Here is a 15,306-nt window from a genome sequence, read left to right on the forward strand (position 1 = left end):
GCTAGGCCTTCAAGGTTTGCAGATAGCCCTTGCCAGAGGTTCCCCCTCCCTGTGCACAGCCATAGGACACCCCGTTTTCAGCCTTCCCTGCTGCTCACCTGCCTCAGATCTCCCTAGGGATTCCTCTCCCTCCCACTGTTGCAGAGGAAGAACTGAGAACTCCCAGTGCTCTCTCCCCAGCATGAAACCTTACCGTCCTCTGCTGGAGACCTTAGCTTGCTTTCACCCTAAGGGAGGTCCTATCATTTCAAGGGAAAGTCTTAGTGGCCTTGCAGGCTTTGTGCCTTTGTGATGCTGGTTTCTCTTCAGTTTGCCTGAGACTTGGCAGTGGAGGAGCCCAGGGCTGAGTTGCTCATCTCTGCTTAGGGCTTTATCTGTAGCTCAACACCTTTTCTCATTCACTGCCCAACTTAAGGTGCCCCTCAGCCTCTTGGGACTTCGCCTCAGGCCAGGAGACAGAAATAGCAGTAACTTGCTTCTAAAAATTGATATTTTGGGTAAGTTCCCAGGGACCCAAGGTGTCCTGGGAACGTCGTGGGTCGTGGGTGAACTGGATCTGCAGTCACAGCTTATCTGCCCACTTCCTTCTCCTGGCCCTCTGTCAGCTGCTTACTTGAATGTAATATTGCCTGTGTGCATATTATACATTCAGCATGGAGGTTTGACCCCAGGGTCCTCTTCTTCCAGAACAATTCCGTGTCACCCTCTGAAAGCCTCCGGGCCAGTGAGAAGCACCGGGGCTCGGCAGACTACAGCATGGAAGCCAAGAAGCGGAAGGCGGAAGAGAAAGACAGCCTGAGCCGATATGTACGTAGGGGTCGGCGAGTGGCTTCACTGGGTAGGGTTGTGTGCTGGCTTTGGCCTCGACTCTGAGTCTGAGAGACTGGTAGCTGTGTCAGGGCCCAGAGAGAGGGGAGGTTCATACATACTCTGTGGTCAGGTGAGCCATTGGGAGAGAAGTGAACAGGGACATTATCCCAGCCTACATGCAGTCTGGGGAGAGCTGAAGGTCCTAGACACTTCTCTGCTACACCCCATGCTCCAAGGGAGTGTCCCGGGGTACCCCTTTGGGAGCCCTACCATCTTCACAGTCCATCCCAGGCATCCAGCCACGGAGACACAGTTTGTAACAACCTGTGAGATCCCAGTGGGAGCACGGTTACGTGTCCTCCATTGCCAGACTGAACAGGGGTGAGATTTGAGTCGGGGGGGGGGGGGCTACTACCAAGCCATCTTTGTCCCATCTGGCTGCCCTGTGGCTCTGAACATGTTACACAAAGCTCAGCTGTGCTGCAGAGTGAAGCCAGTCACCTGCCCCAGAGTGGGTGCAAAGATGGGACAGCTGGGAAGGAGCTGCTGGCTTTTGAAGGCTCAGGACCATGGTAATGAGACTGCTTAGACATGTCAGAGCCCCAGAGGCTGTGCTGCAAAGAACTGGGGGAAGGAATTCTAAGGGGCACAGCAGCAGAGCAGCCTGAGCTTTGGGGTTTGGTTGGGGAAGTTGTTGAGGTGCAGGGTTAGGCTTGGGCAGATCAGGGGTCCACATGCTCTTACTGGCTTCTCTCTTGCTTATAGGACAGCGATGGGGACAAGAGTGACGACCTGGTGGTGGATGTCTCCAATGAGGTAAGGGCAGGACCCAGTTGTAGGAGGGGTGGTTTGGGACGGATCTTCTGTAGGTAAGGTCTCTTCTGCCTGCTGCTGGAGCCAGGCAGTGGAGCATCAGGGAAGCAGGCGGGCTAGTAGCTTCGTGTGTGGGTACTGAAAGGTCTCAGGAAGCGGCAGTCTTCGTGTCCCATAGTTGTCCAGGTGGCCCCGTCTTCCCTCTCCAGGGTTGGGGGAGTGTGCTTTCCTGGAGAGAATCTCCCATAAGGCCCTGTGCAACCTTGCTGTTTAGTGTTTGTGACCTGGGGGAGGTCATTCCTTCCTGCCTCCAGATCGTTGGCCACCCCACGCTCAGGGTCTAGATTGTTCAGAGCTAAGCCCCTCCCACCCGTGCCCATCACCTTCCTGTTGCTGGGGCAGGGATACCTGCTCTCAGCTTCAGAGCTCTGGTACCCTTGTCCTTCCAGGACCCAGCCACACCCCGGGTGAGCCCAGCACACTCCCCTCCTGAGAATGGGCTGGACAAAGCCCGAGGTCTGAAGAAAGATGCCCCTACCAGCCCAGCCTCCGTGGCCTCCTCCAGCAGCACACCTTCTTCCAAGACCAAAGACCTTGGCCATGTATGTGGGGTCTGTCCTGGCACCTTACAGAGCTGGGGGCGGGGAGAGACAGGAGGCGTGGTTGCAGCGGCTAGTGCTCCAGGCCTGCTGCCTGCAGGGTGGGAATTGGGTGTGGAAAGAACATGGCTATTGGGATTGGCTGTGTTTGAATCATTAACCCACACTAGTGAATGTTTCAGAGCCTTGGCTTCTGCATCTTTAACTTAGAACCTTCACCACCATGGTCCCTGCCAGCTAGGGACTTCTGTTCAACCCACGCTTGGCTTCATGTGGGACCAGAGTTAGGCATTTTGCCCAACTCTTGGGAGACAGGAATCCTCATGGATTGGTCTCACTGTGGTCAGGAATCCTCACTGTGGTCTCTGTGTGTCTTCCTTTCTCAGAATGACAAATCTTCCACACCTGGGCTCAAGTCCAACACACCAACGCCAAGGAACGATGCCCCAACTCCGGGCACCAGCACCACCCCGGGGCTCCGGTCAATGCCGGGCAAACCTCCAGGCATGGACCCGATAGGTATAATGGGTAGGCACAATGGGACCCGGGTCAATCTGGTGGGGGAGGGGAGGTTGGTCCCTGGCTAGGTGGAGCCAAACAGATGGCCAGCAATATAGGGTGTCCAAGCTGGGGCTTCCCGGGTCTGCCTGGTGGTCTTTCTTGTCAGGTTTAAGGATATGGAAGCCTGCACCTTTGACATTGATATATATCAGGGTTTATGGGGGTCTTTAATATTGGTATGTCAGAGTCTACGAGGTCTCTGCTGTGTCAAGTGTGTGAAAAGAGCATCTAACAGGTTGTTACCTTAGACCTGTTTTCACTTCTGTTAATGGTTTTGTGAGCTCCTGAGCAAGCCCTCTTCTCTGGGCTGTGGGCTGCCCTCAGAAAAGAAATGACTCCAATCTTGGCCTCAGAAGTCAGGGGTCCAGTTGGGTAGATGTTTCAGAATGTAGGAGGGTTATGGCCTCAGCTTTGTGTGTCAGAAGGGTGAGCCCACTCACGGATGCCTCCTCCCCACTCATCCCACTTCCTTGTTCACGTCCTCACAGCCTCGGCCTTGCGAACACCCATCACCCTCACCAGCTCCTATCCAGCACCCTTTGCCATGATGAGCCACCATGAAATGAATGGCTCCCTCACCAGCCCAAGCGCCTATGCTGGCCTACACAACATCCCATCCCAGATGAGTGCCGCCGCCGCCGCTGCAGCAGCCGCCTATGGCCGATCGCCAATGGTGAGCTTTGGAGCTGTACGTAGACCTTTTGGCTCCTTTTGGTGGTGGTGGGGATTGGGTAGGGAATGGGAGCTGTCAGGGTTAGGCAGGGTTAGTGTAATGCATATCCCTGCATGCTGAAGGGATCCTTGGGTGTTGTCTTAAGGTGTCTATTGCTGTGAAGAAACACCATGACCAAAAGCAACTTGGAGAGGAAAAGGTTTATCTCACTCAGTTCCTTAGAACAGTTCATCCCCCAAAGCAGTGAGGGCAGGAACTCAGGCAGAGCAGGCACTTGAAGGCAGGAGCTGATGCAGAGGCCATGGAGGAGTGCTGCTTACTGGATTGCTCTCATGGCTTTGCTCAGCTTGCTTCCTTATGGAAGCCAGGACCGTCAGCCCAAGGATGCTACCACCCATAATGGGCTGAGCCCTCCCCTCCCCATCAGTAATTAAGAAAATGCTCTACAATTGGATCTTCTGGAGACATTTTCTCAATTGAGGTTCCCTCCTTTCTGATGACTCTAGCTTGTGTCAAGTTGACATATAACTAGCCAGAATATCTGTGGACACCTGACGGCTGCTCAGGGAAGAGCACCTGGTTAGAGAGAGTTTACTTAGGGGGCGTCAGACCTGCCTGAGTCTCAGGTGACTTTAGGTAACTCTTAGACTGCCCTCTCTCATCTGAGACCTCTGGATAATACCCTGAAAGGGGATAATGGTCCCAATAAGAGCTTAGTGACATCTATCTGGTCAGGTAGCAGGGTTTTGGGAGGTGGGCCTGGTGGTGACAGTTACTGTGGACAAACAGGATTAAAGCTGGCAGAGGGGACTCATTTTTCAGGACAGTTTTTCTCTGATCTTCTGTGTTTGGGGTGGCCCCACTCCACAGGCTTACAGCACACTCAGGAAGGAGAGAGATGGGGCAGGGCCTCTTCTGTACTGCCTGGCAGTGCAGAGGGGATACAGGTTGAGATGGGGTTTACTATTGTCATCTTGTCTGTTACTGTCCTGGCAGGACACTTGGCCATCCTGGCTTCTGCCTTCTCTGACACAGGCTCTACTCAGCAGTGCTCTCGATCACTTGGTTCTGGAGAAGTCACAGGGTGCGGCAGGCCTAGATGACGGTGGCCGTGGGGAACAGGGTGAGGCTATGTGACGACAGACTGACTGAGCCACTCTCCTTTCTTTATAGGTTGGTTTTGACCCTCACCCCCCGATGAGGGCCACAGGCCTGCCCTCCAGTCTTGCCTCCATTCCTGGAGGGAAACCGTAAGCACTTGGCTATTCTTTTTGCATGCTTCATGGGGTAGAAAGGTAAAACACTTGTCCATCCCCTGAGCACGGGGTCTTGCTGGATACAACGTTCTCTAGGAATGTGTCTGTCCCTCCTGAGACCCAAAGGCATAGTCACCACCCAAGGAAGTCAGTCCCAGAAACCCCCTCCACCAGGAGAACTTAGGGACTCTGAGGTCCAAGTTGATGGCTCTGGGAGGATCAGAATGCTTGTAAGCATAGCCCAGAGAGCAATGTGGGCCCTAGGGACTCCTTCAAGTTCTACCTGCTGCAAAGGCACCAGCCCCTACCCTGCCTCTAGTTCCCCTGCTCTTCTATGGAGCACAGTATTACCCTGCTCTTTGTCTACATGGCTTATTGGGAAATTAAAGTTTGAACTATGTGTACCACATAGAAACCTGCACTGTACTATAATAGATCTTATGCCACCATGGCCACGGAGAAGGGCACTCACAGTAATGTGGACAGACCAAGCTGAGTCCCTGAGGCTCAGATACCGTTGTCGTTTTTGCCTTTAGAGGGACAGGAAGGTGCTCTGTCCCTAGTATCACTGACTTCAGAGGCAGGTCATGGCATTTAGTTGGGTCCTTTCCCAGACTGGCATGTCTGGAGACTTTAATCTTCTCAAGTGTATGTGGATGGGGTGGTATGGGAGGGGCACTCCACAACATTCCATGGAGCACCTAAGCTGATTTGGAGCAAGGATGTATGGTTGGACTATTAAGTAGGTTCCAACCTGATGGAGCCATCCCAGTACCCAGGGGCTCCTGGACTTAAGGGATTTAGGGGAGAGGGGCTTGGAGTCAGGGCAGTAAGTCACGGTGTGTATACATTGATTTGAATGGGGCCCGTGGGACGTGTTAGGGGTGGATGGCAGGAGTGACCCACCTCCTTCTTGCAGGGCATACTCCTTCCATGTGAGTGCTGACGGGCAGATGCAACCTGTGCCCTTCCCCCATGATGCGCTAGCGGGCCCCGGCATTCCCAGGCATGCCCGGCAGATCAACACGCTCAGCCATGGGGAGGTGGTGTGTGCTGTGACCATCAGCAACCCCACACGACACGTCTATACAGGCGGCAAGGGCTGTGTGAAGATATGGGACATCAGCCAGCCGGGCAGCAAGACTCCCATCTCCCAGCTGGACTGCCTGGTAAGAGGCTAGGGCCACACAGGCTTCTTCTGTAGCAGGTAGGAGGCAGAGGAAAACGGGGCAGACACACCCAGGGTGGGAAGGGCCAGGGGCACTAGGCCCAGGGCCAGGCACAGCTCTGGGTAAGCTGACTAACCTCTTTGGCCCCAGTTGGGGCATCTGCAAATGGAGATGACTCTTAGGCTCCAGATTCTAGAGAAAAGCATGAGAAATTGGATGGGTGGAAAATTGAGGGTGGAGAAGCCTCCAGGGGCATAGACACTTTATAAGGATGTTACCTTACCTGAGGTGGCTTTCTTGACCCACGACAAAGCAAGTGGATAGCACTTAACCTCTGCTCTCCTCCTTCCAGAACAGGGACAACTACATTCGCTCGTGCAAGCTTCTCCCCGATGGGCGCACGCTCATTGTGGGTGGTGAGGCCAGCACGCTCACCATCTGGGACCTGGCCTCGCCCACACCCCGCATCAAGGCTGAGCTGACGTCCTCGGCTCCGGCTTGTTATGCCCTGGCCATCAGTCCTGATGCCAAAGTCTGTTTCTCCTGCTGCAGCGACGGGAACATTGCGGTTTGGGATCTGCACAACCAGACTCTGGTCAGGTGAGTGAGGCTGGCAGGGCAGCAGCTAGGCTGTTCATACTCACCCAGCCCATGATGTTGGTCCTTCTGGAGAAGTGAAGGGTGGGCAGCTCATGGAGGGCCCCCTTCAGCCTAAGGGCTTGGAGGAAGATGTTGAGGAAGGCGGAGCTTTGAACAGTTCTGGGAAAGTAGCTCGAGCAGTGGAGATAGCAGAGAGTGGAGAAATGCAGCATCGCCTCATGGTGAGGCCCGGGTGGAGCAGAGCAGCTGAGCTTTGTGTCTCTGAGACGTCCTGTGTAGCTTGCTTGGGTTCTGTGTGACCTGGGTGGTGTGGTGTCTTCCTCTGAGTCACACTACCTATGTAATGGTGGATGGCAGTTCCCAGTGTTACCATGATACCCTTGGGCATGTTTTGGGCCATAGCCTTATAGATGAGTTAAGTTAAATAGGGACAGCGAAGACTGGGTTGAGGAGTGTGTCCCAAAGGCTGGTCCTAAACACGATAGAAAATCCCTTAGAATCCTTCTGCCTTCCTCTCCATTACCTTCTTGGGAGCAGAGTGGGCTCCCCAGGGGTCCCGCCTAGATACATTGAATCAGAGGTCTTTTCTCAGGGAAACTGTCCTTGGTAGCTCCCCTGAGTGGAATAGCAAGGGTCTGGTCTGGCTCAGCTTCCTGTTGGCTAAGGTTTTGAGGCACGTGATCCAGTATTTTGTACCTCCAGTTTCCTTCTAGCTTGCCTGTGTAGCTGGCTCAGTCCTTGGAATGATTGCAGTCTCTGGGGCTCACCCTTCTTCCTTGCTTGGCCTTCATAGGCAGTTCCAGGGCCACACAGATGGGGCCAGCTGTATTGACATCTCTCATGATGGCACTAAGCTGTGGACCGGGGGCCTGGACAACACTGTGCGCTCCTGGGACCTACGTGAAGGACGGCAGCTACAACAACACGATTTCACCTCCCAGGTGTGTAACCCAAGCACTGTGTGCTTCCTCTTGGGCCCCAGCACCTGTCAGGGGACAGAGTGACCACACAGGGTCGTGATTGACTGCCAAGGGACCAGCCCGAGCCATCCGGGAAGGTTGATTGGAAGCAGCAGCAGTGGTGTAGAGTGGGCATGCATGCCCTCAGAGATGGGCACACACCCAACTCATCCTAAGTCCACAGATTGGTCCCTGTGCTCTGTAGTGTGCGCAAAGCTCCCTCCCAGCTCTGGGGTGGGCACCTGACTTAAGAAGCCTCCTGTGAACCTTTCCCATGAGCCTTGATATTTCTTGCTTGTTAGACTTGCTTCATCATTTTAATAATTAGTACCTTAATGTGGAGTATAGTCATTGCCAGTTTCTTAGGGAGTGAGCTGAGTGCAGCTTGCAGGGCCTGGGAGTTGCAGCCCCTCCTGCTCTACCTCCAGAGCCAGCTTCCTCAATGGGATACAAATGACATCCTGGCGTAGCGAGGAGGGGCAACTGACAGCTGGTTTATCGGGTTTGTTTGTAAGTGGTGAGGGTGGAGTGAGGAGGATCTAACCCTGCCCAAGGGGCTGCTCCAGCCCTGCAGGTAGAGGGGACACTGAACTGTCTGTCCTTGCAGATCTTCTCCCTGGGTTACTGCCCCACTGGGGAGTGGCTAGCCGTGGGCATGGAGAGCAGCAATGTGGAAGTCCTGCACCACACCAAGCCCGACAAGTACCAGCTGCACCTGCATGAGAGCTGCGTGCTGTCCCTCAAGTTTGCCTACTGTGGTAAGCCCTGAAGCCCTAGCCTAGCATGAGAGCCAGCGTGGGGAGCCTGGTCCAGTAGACAGTGGGGGAGTAGGGGGACCCACAGTCTTTGAGTCAGCCAAACACATGCTCCTTCAATGTCCTGGAGGAGAAAAGCCTTTCTTGTTCCCCATCCTTGTCTTAAATATGGATGTCACTCTGGAACACTAAACCCTCAGGACAGTAGGCCAAAGGCTTTCCATGTTGACCTGGATCTTCTCTGACGGTTCCACATGGTGCCAACTCTTGGCCTCAGAGAAACTGGCTGGGAAGAGTATGTTGCTTTGGGGGATGTTAGGAGCCACAGCTAGGAGCGCTCTTGGAGGAAAGTCCTCTCTGACTATTGGTCTTTGGCTGTTTCTGGTGCTCGCTCCACCTTCCAGTCATAGACTGGGAAGGGCTAGCTGACTTGAGTCATAGACTGGGAAGGGCTAGCTGACTTGAGTGATTTTGGCAGGGATCCTTTTGGGAACCATGCTCAACACCATTAATTGAATTTTGTTCTCCTATTCTGGCTCTCACCCCCGGACAGCAGGGAAGGGCACCCTCTAGGTATCTGTGCGCCATGCTTGTAACTGCTCTTCAGGAGTGGAGAACAGCAAGCACTAAACCCTGGTTAAGCATGTCTGAGGGTGTTTCCATGCGGGGCAGACACGGCTGGGGTGGGTCCTGCTGCGCAAGGCAGTGAGCCACAGTCTGAGGGCTCCTTTGCTTCACCTTGCAGGCAAGTGGTTTGTGAGCACTGGGAAAGACAACCTTCTCAATGCCTGGAGGACGCCTTACGGAGCCAGCATCTTCCAGGTACACCCCTGGTCTTCCTTCCCACTTCTCCCAAGTCAGGATGTGGCCACAGCAGTGGGGCTGAGGGTAGCTGGAGGCAGGACAGGAGGAGTCTAGAGCTAGGAGCAGACCTGCTAACCCCTACCCCCACTAGCTAGCCCTTACTAGATGGAGGACCCCAGAGGGAAGGATGTGGGGAAGGCCTGGGATCCTTGAGGGTAAGAGCTTCTAGGAAGGGACTCACTCATGTGGCACCTGGTGCGTCAAAAGTGAGCTTGGCTGGCTCTGGGTAGTTGTGCCTGTGGAGTAGCCATTTAACCCACTGACACCCATTCAGGTCAGTATGGCCACCCTAAGCCATCAGTGTGATGAGATGCTAGAATGGACATGCGTTTTTTTTTTGTTTGTTTGTTTTTGTTTTTGTTTTTGTTTTTGTTTTTTTTACAGATTTTAAGATCCTGAGCCCCTCCATCTCTCTCTCTCTCTCTCTCTCACACACACACACACACAATCCTCCACAGCACAACTAATAATCACTTGTTTTTTTTACACTCTTGCTCTTACACATACACACACACACACATCCATTTCAGCTTCCTGCTTAAATGACTAGTCCCATGTGCCACATGTCTCTAGTTTTGGAAAAGTCTCTAGTTTTGTTGAGGGCCTGCAAACCCAGGACCAGTCTTTCTAGCTGGTCCAGCTGAATGAAGGGTCTGTCTCTTGATGCTGCCGTGACTCTGAAGTGCTCCTTTCTATCGGTAAACTTAGCAGAGATGCATATGCTAAGTGTCCTGTTCTCATCCTTAAACTTGGGGAAGATCATACTACAGCCAGCTCAGGAGGTGTTCCAGATGAAGGGGCAGGTGGAAGGGACTAGAAGCCCCAGAGGAAGTGGGCCTTTTTCTACCATCTATCTCTACCTACTCAGTCTGAGTCGGAGAATAGAATGCTCCCTTCAGAGCCCTGAAGTACTGGGGAGAACCCAGAGTGAATTCCTGTCTGTTCTCTCCCCACACTAAATGTCTTCCTGTTTCTCCATGTCTTCCCCAGTCAAAAGAGTCCTCATCTGTCTTGAGCTGTGACATTTCAGCGGATGACAAATATATTGTAACAGGCTCTGGTGACAAGAAGGCCACAGTTTACGAGGTCATCTACTGAACAAGGACTCTAACAGGCCTGTCAAACTCTGGGAGACACCCACGCGGCCCTGACAGGGAGATGCTGGCCAGGCTCCGAGGACGGCAGAAGGGAGGGAGCAGCATTGTGGGGCTGCCCTCCGGAGGGTGGAGAGGATGCCCGCCCCTTCGTGGATTGATGTGTCTGACAGACTTGAAGAACTTTCTCCTCTCCCTCTAACCAGTGCTGGCAGATGCTTCAGTCAGATTTCTCTGGAGGCTTCTGCTTCCGTTTCCCCCACAGACATCCTCATGAGTCTCTGTCTCTTCCTCCCCTTTCTGACCTGTCCCCTCCCCACTCTGGGTTGGGGGGGAGGGGAGATGCAGGAGTAGACATTGTTGTTTCTGGGGAGGGGCGCCTCATTCTGATTGTGCAGTGCACAAGGTTTGTGAACAGTGTAAATAAGAGACTGGTTGTTGACTGGCCAGTGAGGGAGGAGCCCCGTCCCACCATTGCTCGCCGTGGATTTTGCCTGCTGTATTTGTAACCCACTCATGGTGGTGGTTTTTCTTTTTTTTTTTTTTTTTTTTTTTTTTTTTTTTTTTTTTTTTTCTTAATTTTTTTTTTAACAGCTGTTCTGTGGGGAAAGTAGGCAGAGATAGAGAGTTGGGGAGCCGAGTGAGAAGCTTCCTGGGGCTGGGCAAGCCATCCTGGCACACTGGGACTGAAGTATATCTCCACACGGGTTTTAGCGCCATCTTTAGATGGAATGATAGGCAGATGGACAGACAAGCTGATGGACAGTACTGGGATGGGCCAGCCTGGGCTATTACCCACAGGAACAGCGAGGATTTCCTGTGGGTTCCCTCTGCCCCATCTGTCTCTTGCCTTGACCACACACCTCCTGTGACCTCCATCTCTTTCTGTCCCCTCCCCCCCCCCCATCTTTCTCTTTGGTGCACACTCAATCATTGTGATGAGGAATGGAAGTTCAAGGGAACTCCCTCTCTGACTGTCCTCCAGCGCAGCCTAGAAAGGATTCCATATGGGGGTGGGGGTGGGGGGGAGATGAAGCGACTCAGCTCAGGGAGCGACCAGAGAAAAACAGCAACTGGTGTGGGTGCTTTTTTTTTTTTAATTTGAATAAAAATAATTAGAAGTGATCTCCTTTGATAAGATACCGTCTCCCCTTTCCTGCTCTCAGCCTTTTCTGCTCCCTGAAGCGGGGAAATGGTGACCTCCTGCCCCCCACCCCCAGGGTCGTAAGTCTGAGAAGATGGGCGGGACAGTGGGCTGGGGGCTGGGGCAGTCATCTGCAAATACCATCCCTAGGGTACCAATGTTTGTGGTATTAGGTTTGCCTTGTTTTGTTTTGTTCTTTTGTTGTTTTATTAAAGAAAAGCTAAAGACCGTGTGAGCCCTACTGGTGGGCTCTCCATGGATGTAGCATATGGAAGAGAGTTTTTATATTGCATTTTTATGGATTGTTTTATAATGCGGGACTCCGTCTGGGAAGAAAGATGAGGGTGTCTAAAACCTTCCCATCTCCAGGGCTCCAGCTGAGCGGCTGCCCCGAACAGGATGTATGTCGGGACATGGAAAGACCGTGGCACCCTGCGCCTTCCTGAGAGGCATGTCGTCGTGCCTGTCTGGAGTCTGTCCGTCTTTCTCTGGGTTTCAGATGGCCACTGGCCACCACTTGTTAAGGCTGTAGCCAGAAGGGAGGGTTAGGGTGGAAAAGAGTTATTCCTGAAGAAAAAAGAAACATTGAAAAGTCATTGTAATGAAGCTTTTTATATTTTTAAAAGTTACTATTTAAAAAGGTTGGTTTGATTGTTGTGTTTTAATTGCCTTTTTTCCCTCCAGTGTCTCAGTCATGCCTGGGAAAGTGGGGTCCATGGTTGGTCCAGTTGCTTTCTGGAACCTGGGAAGCATCTCACCAGAAAGCCCTCCCTCCTCCCTCCTCCCTCCTCCCACCCCATCGAAAGTCTGGACAGGGCTGTTGGGCTTTTTCCTAGTTCAGAGCTTGCTATACCACTGCCTTTGGTCCATGCACCGGTAGAAGTAGGCTGGGAACCCCTGGCTAAGATGGGTCTCACGGGCAGCACCACGCTCATATATGGCTGTTCACGGAAGCTATTTGAGCAAAATTAGGAAATTTCAAGTGAATATCATATAAGTAGTTCAAGTAAGCGTCGTGGTCCTTGGGACCCAGAAAGTCTGCATTTTTTTGTAAGCTTCATTGATGTAGATGTGATGGAGATGTTCAGTCTCAGGATTACAGAGGTGTACTTTTAAACACTGAGCAAGGCAGACGGGGCAAGGCCAGGTGAATGACCCCAAGAAGGCTGGAAAAGCAGGAAAGACTTAAAATTAGTTCCCTGGCCTTTGTATACCCATCGCTGAAAAAAAGCCTCTCAGAGGACCAGGATTTTAATGTTTCTCCATCCATCACTGTGTCAAGGTCACTGTCGGTCTCACCGGTTACCTGCTGTCCCTTCGTGCAAGGAGAGTGCCAGCAAACCAGGGAGGGTCCTGGAATGAAACAGGCTAGGCCTGGATAGAACTGCTGTCCACCTGGATCTTGATAGGCTGCAGGGAGGAGCCAGCCTGAGGCTGTGCACTGTGACAGCTCCATCCTGACTAGCATCCTCTCCAGACCACCCTCTTCTCCACCCAGGATAGAGTGAGGAGCCAGCGGCAGCTTGGAGCTGGTTGAAGTTGGTCCTTGGGGGTGGGGGAGGGGACAGAAGACCACTGGGTAACTCGCAGTTTCTGACAACTCAAATACCTGGATCTATCCGGTCAAGGCTCCAGAGAGAAGGTGACTCTCCAGCCGCCATATTTGCTCCCCAGATACCCCTATCTGTAAACAATCCAGATGACTGAGTATGGCAGGGATAAAGGGTCTCTACAAAGTGTTACAAAATAACCATTGTTCCCAAATGATGGGCATATAGAATAGGGACTTGGAAAACATTTTTTTTAGTACTAACAATATAAAATATTCTACACGTCCCCAAAAACAACAACAACAAAACAACCAGGAAGAGAGGTTCAGGTATGATTGCATATGCCTTAAATTGCAGCCCTTAGAATGGAGTGGTAAGTGGATCTCTGAGTTCAAGGCCAGCCTGGTCTACTGAGTGAGCATATTCTATACTGAGGAAGCATTTAAAAACTATTGCACCAGCCGGCATAGTGTCTCAGTCCTGGAGTACCAGTCCCTAGGAGGCTGAGGCAAGATGACCACTGGCAGTGTGACGTTATCTAGTAAATCTCAGGTCAGCTTGATCTACAAAGTAAGACCTTGTCTCGCCCTCTCTCACCCTACTGTATCCCCAGCTGCCATCTCTGAAAAATTACAAAATGTCCTTTGGTGTGTGAAGGGACATTCTATATTGAGTCCTCTAATTTTTTTTTTTTTTAATCTAACACCCAAGCCTAAGCCATTTCAACCTATCACGGGGTCATCATCTCAGGAAGGGTAGAGGACCACTGGGTAGGACTCAACAGCTTGATTGGAAGACTTTAATGTAGGGAGTAAGGCCTTCTCCGATGCTACTGGTGTGTTGCCTCCCCCCAGCCTGGAAAGGCTGACTTTGCCCTTGCTGCCACTGAGCCCGAGACCACCTGGTATGGGGCCTTACACTGGTGGAAAGATTGCTTATAGAGAGCAGATAGCCTAGAGCAGTCATGGGACTATTCTAGAACTCACCTGTTAGTCTTGCTCATCTATCCATCAACAGCTCATCTATTACCCATTCACATCCATCTACTCTTCACAAGAACAAGGACTTAATCTTATATCTACGCACACATCCTAGCACTTAGGAAGTGTTAGTTGAGTGAATTAGTGTGTGAACAAGGCAATGCTAATATTCTACAGTGTTTAATGCAGTTTGGTCAGAGCTTCACAAATAGCTCTTTTGCGTGTCTTTGACTCTCCCACAAGATCCTTTCCTATATCCCACTAAATCCCATTAATGAGGAGTATGTCCCCTTTGCCCAGCATTAGACAGATGTAGAGTCTAAGACATGGATGTTGATGTGTAGTTCGCTGACTGGGCAGTCAGGCAGACAAATAGATGTATGGGCAGGTGAATGGATGTGAGGATGATAGATATATAATTAGACATGATGGATGGAAAGAGAACGGATAGATGGGTAAGTAAATGGATAGATGTGTGGGTGGAGGGATGGATAGCTATGGATGGGTGTGTGGACGGAAGGATGGATAAGTATGGATGAATGTGTAGATGGAGTGATGGGTAGGTATGAATAGATATATAGATGGGTACATGGTTGGCTGGATCATAAATGGATGGACAAACTGATTAGGAATTTGGATACATGGATATATAGTAGATTGTCTGCTTCATGGAGGCATGCTCAGAGTCTCATAAAGAACTGATCTCTTAGTGGGAAGAGATGAGAAATCTTGGGGTGACAAGGGAAGAAAGCCCAAAGACACAGAGAAGTCCCTCTGGTGGTCTCAGACTCTTCCAATGTTAGACCCTCTACTCCACACTCTCCCTGGCTCAGAGTGCGCCTCCTGTGATGACAGAGGGGAAGACCTAGTGACACCACCTCAAAGGTAGAATGAAAGGAAAGAGGAAAAGGCCACACAGCATAGGTTGTCTCTGCTTCCCGGCAGAGCACATTGTTCTCTATTCTATCATGATGTTCTCATCCACAGCCCAGAAATGGCAGCTGGCAACTATCAACTGAGAAATCTTAAGACAATGAGCCTAAATAAACAACCTCCTCTAGGCTGGCTCGGGTGTTACGTCATAGTTATGGAAGGGCTAGCACACCTTCCAGGCAGCTCAGAAAGAGTAGAGCTGATGGCTCACAAGTGAGACTTTGGGGAGTTGGTGCCTACATGAAGCCAGGTGACTGGTGCTGTATACCCTGTGTCTCCTGGGATTCAAGTGGGAGAAACCCTAACTAGTACACCAGCACACATAGAAAGTTTGGCATTAGGAGGGTGAGCATCTAACTGCAGCCCTGGGAATCTGAGATCCTGGGGTGCTTGCTGGCTAGCCAGTCTAACAGTGAGCTTCAGGTTCAAGGAGAGACCCTGCTTCAAAGAGTGAGGTGGAGAAGCAGTTAAGAAAGCTATCCAGATGCTGGTCTCTTTTCTACATGAGCCACACAAGGCAGATCACCCCATACTTTATATAGTACA

General features: G+C 51.7%; 1 protein-coding gene across 13 annotated transcripts in view; it reads left to right on the forward strand.

Annotated features, from left to right (window-relative positions):
• The window catches only part of Tle3 (TLE family member 3, transcriptional corepressor), a 45,999-nt gene extending 34,033 nt beyond the window's left edge, over positions 1 to 11,966 (forward strand). For 2 of the 13 annotated variants that reach the window (XM_021206722.2, XM_021206727.2), the window contains exons 9-20: positions 688 to 807; positions 1,576 to 1,626; positions 2,073 to 2,225; positions 2,609 to 2,750; positions 3,272 to 3,456; positions 4,630 to 4,706; positions 5,632 to 5,881; positions 6,234 to 6,481; positions 7,275 to 7,422; positions 8,048 to 8,198; positions 8,941 to 9,017; positions 10,050 to 11,966. In XM_021206722.2, coding sequence (XP_021062381.1) covers positions 688 to 807; positions 1,576 to 1,626; positions 2,073 to 2,225; positions 2,609 to 2,750; positions 3,272 to 3,456; positions 4,630 to 4,706; positions 5,632 to 5,881; positions 6,234 to 6,481; positions 7,275 to 7,422; positions 8,048 to 8,198; positions 8,941 to 9,017; positions 10,050 to 10,157 — 1,710 coding nt within the window. In that variant the 3' untranslated portion in view covers positions 10,158 to 11,966. Of the gene's footprint in view, positions 1 to 687; positions 808 to 1,575; positions 1,627 to 2,072; positions 2,226 to 2,608; positions 2,751 to 3,271; positions 3,472 to 4,629; positions 4,707 to 5,631; positions 5,882 to 6,233; positions 6,482 to 7,274; positions 7,423 to 8,047; positions 8,199 to 8,940; positions 9,018 to 10,049 lie in introns of all 13 variants that reach the window. The other 11 variants (XM_029543819.1, XM_021206729.2, XM_029543817.1 and 8 more) reach the window with 8 other exon arrangements.
• The last annotated feature ends 3,340 nt before the right edge of the window (positions 11,967 to 15,306 follow it).

Source organism: Mus pahari, chromosome 10, assembly GCF_900095145.1.
Source record: "Mus pahari chromosome 10, PAHARI_EIJ_v1.1, whole genome shotgun sequence".
NCBI lineage: Eukaryota > Metazoa > Chordata > Mammalia > Rodentia > Muridae > Mus > Mus pahari.